Source organism: Bison bison, unplaced genomic scaffold, assembly GCF_000754665.1.
Source record: "Bison bison bison isolate TAMUID 2011002044 unplaced genomic scaffold, Bison_UMD1.0 scf7180017857908, whole genome shotgun sequence".
In the NCBI taxonomy this organism is placed as follows: Eukaryota; Metazoa; Chordata; class Mammalia; order Artiodactyla; family Bovidae; genus Bison; species Bison bison.
In genome coordinates, this window is record NW_011488481.1 from 15,465 (window position 1) to 16,709 (window position 1,245).

Consider the following 1,245-nt stretch of genomic DNA (forward strand, 5'->3'; position numbering starts at 1 on the left):
GCCGCCAGGCGGTCCGGCGTGAAGCAGGTGCTCCAGAGCTCCGCGGCGTCCGTCACACTGCAGGGCAAGGGCAGTCAGGCCGAGCCGCCCGCGCCCCCTCGCAGCCCCGCGGGACCCGCTACTCACCAGAGGTTGAAGCCGCCGCGTTCCCCGGGCCCGCCGCCCTCCCCCTCGCAGTAGCACACGAAGCGCGGGGGTCCGGGGCCCGGCGGCAGCGTGCAGAGAGGCGGCGGCACCATGGCGCCTCGGCGGGCGGAGGGATCCGGCGGGCAGGGCTCCGGGGCTGGGGCGCCTGCGGGCCCGGGGCGCCTGCCGATCTGCGGCGCCTGGGGACCTGGGGCGCCTGCGCGGGCAAAAGGCTTCCGGATCGGGGCGGGTGGGGCGGGGCTTAGCCCGGGGCGGAGCCTGCACCGTAGGGCGGGGCTTAGTCCGGGGCGGAGCCTGCGCCGTGGGGCAGGGCCGCAAGCACGGCTCGGGCTACCAGGCTCCTCTCACCGAACCTAGTCACCGTCTGGGGCTTGGCCCCCGGCGCACACTTGGGGGCCTCTTTGGACCTTCCCTTCTGCGCGCCCCCTGTCCCCGCTGAGTCCGGGGTTCCCCCCTTGGCGCAAGCCCTGAGGGGGCGCAGGCCTCTCCAGCCACCACTTTGGGCTCAGATCTCTTTGACCCCCCTTCTCTGGTCCCTGCGGCCTCCCCCTAGCCTCCGCACCCCTCTTCCTGTGTCAACTGGAACAAGTCAAATACAAAACAGAATAAAGTATGATAACCCGCGCCAGCCTTCCGCCCCTCGTTCATTCGCTCCGCCATGTTTAGCCAGCCCGCCTTCCTTGCCGGTGTTGTCCCGGCCCGTAGCTCACCTTGATCAGTAGCCGGGTCTCTGATCTCCTAGAGCTGGGGAGTGCTCACGGGATGGACAATGAAGCATGAAGTCCTCAGGTCGTGCCCCGTGCCCTTTGAGCTGTGACCTGGAAGAAGAGAGGAATGGAGCACTCCAGGAAAGGGGGCACCAGGCAGAGGGGGCGGCCTCTGCAGAAACCCTGCTGTGGACAGAGAACAGCTCTGCTCCGGGCTTTGCGAGGCCAGGGTGACAGGACCGAGGCAAAAGGAGGGTGGCTGGCAGGTGGGTTTGTAAGCTGTCCTGATGGATTTCAAACATGCCTGCAGCTGAGCCTGCCCTGCTGGCTGCATCCTGTTTCACAACCTCCCCACCGCCCCCCTACTCCCCGCCAGGCTCCTGTCTTGGGT

The 1,245-nt window shown here is 68.4% G+C and overlaps 1 protein-coding gene across 1 annotated transcript in view; it reads right to left on the reverse strand.

Annotated features, from left to right (window-relative positions):
- Positions 1–318, reverse strand: part of LOC105004077 (chromosome unknown open reading frame, human C9orf142) — a 1,470-nt gene extending 1,152 nt beyond the window's left edge. Inside the window, exons 1-2 of the mRNA XM_010861601.1 lie at positions 127–318; positions 3–57 (exon numbers count right to left, since the gene is read on the reverse strand). Coding sequence (XP_010859903.1) covers positions 3–57; positions 127–239 — 168 coding nt within the window. The 5' untranslated portion in view covers positions 240–318. The remainder of the gene's footprint in view (positions 1–2; positions 58–126) is intronic.
- Between the last annotated feature and the right edge of the window lie 927 nt (positions 319–1,245).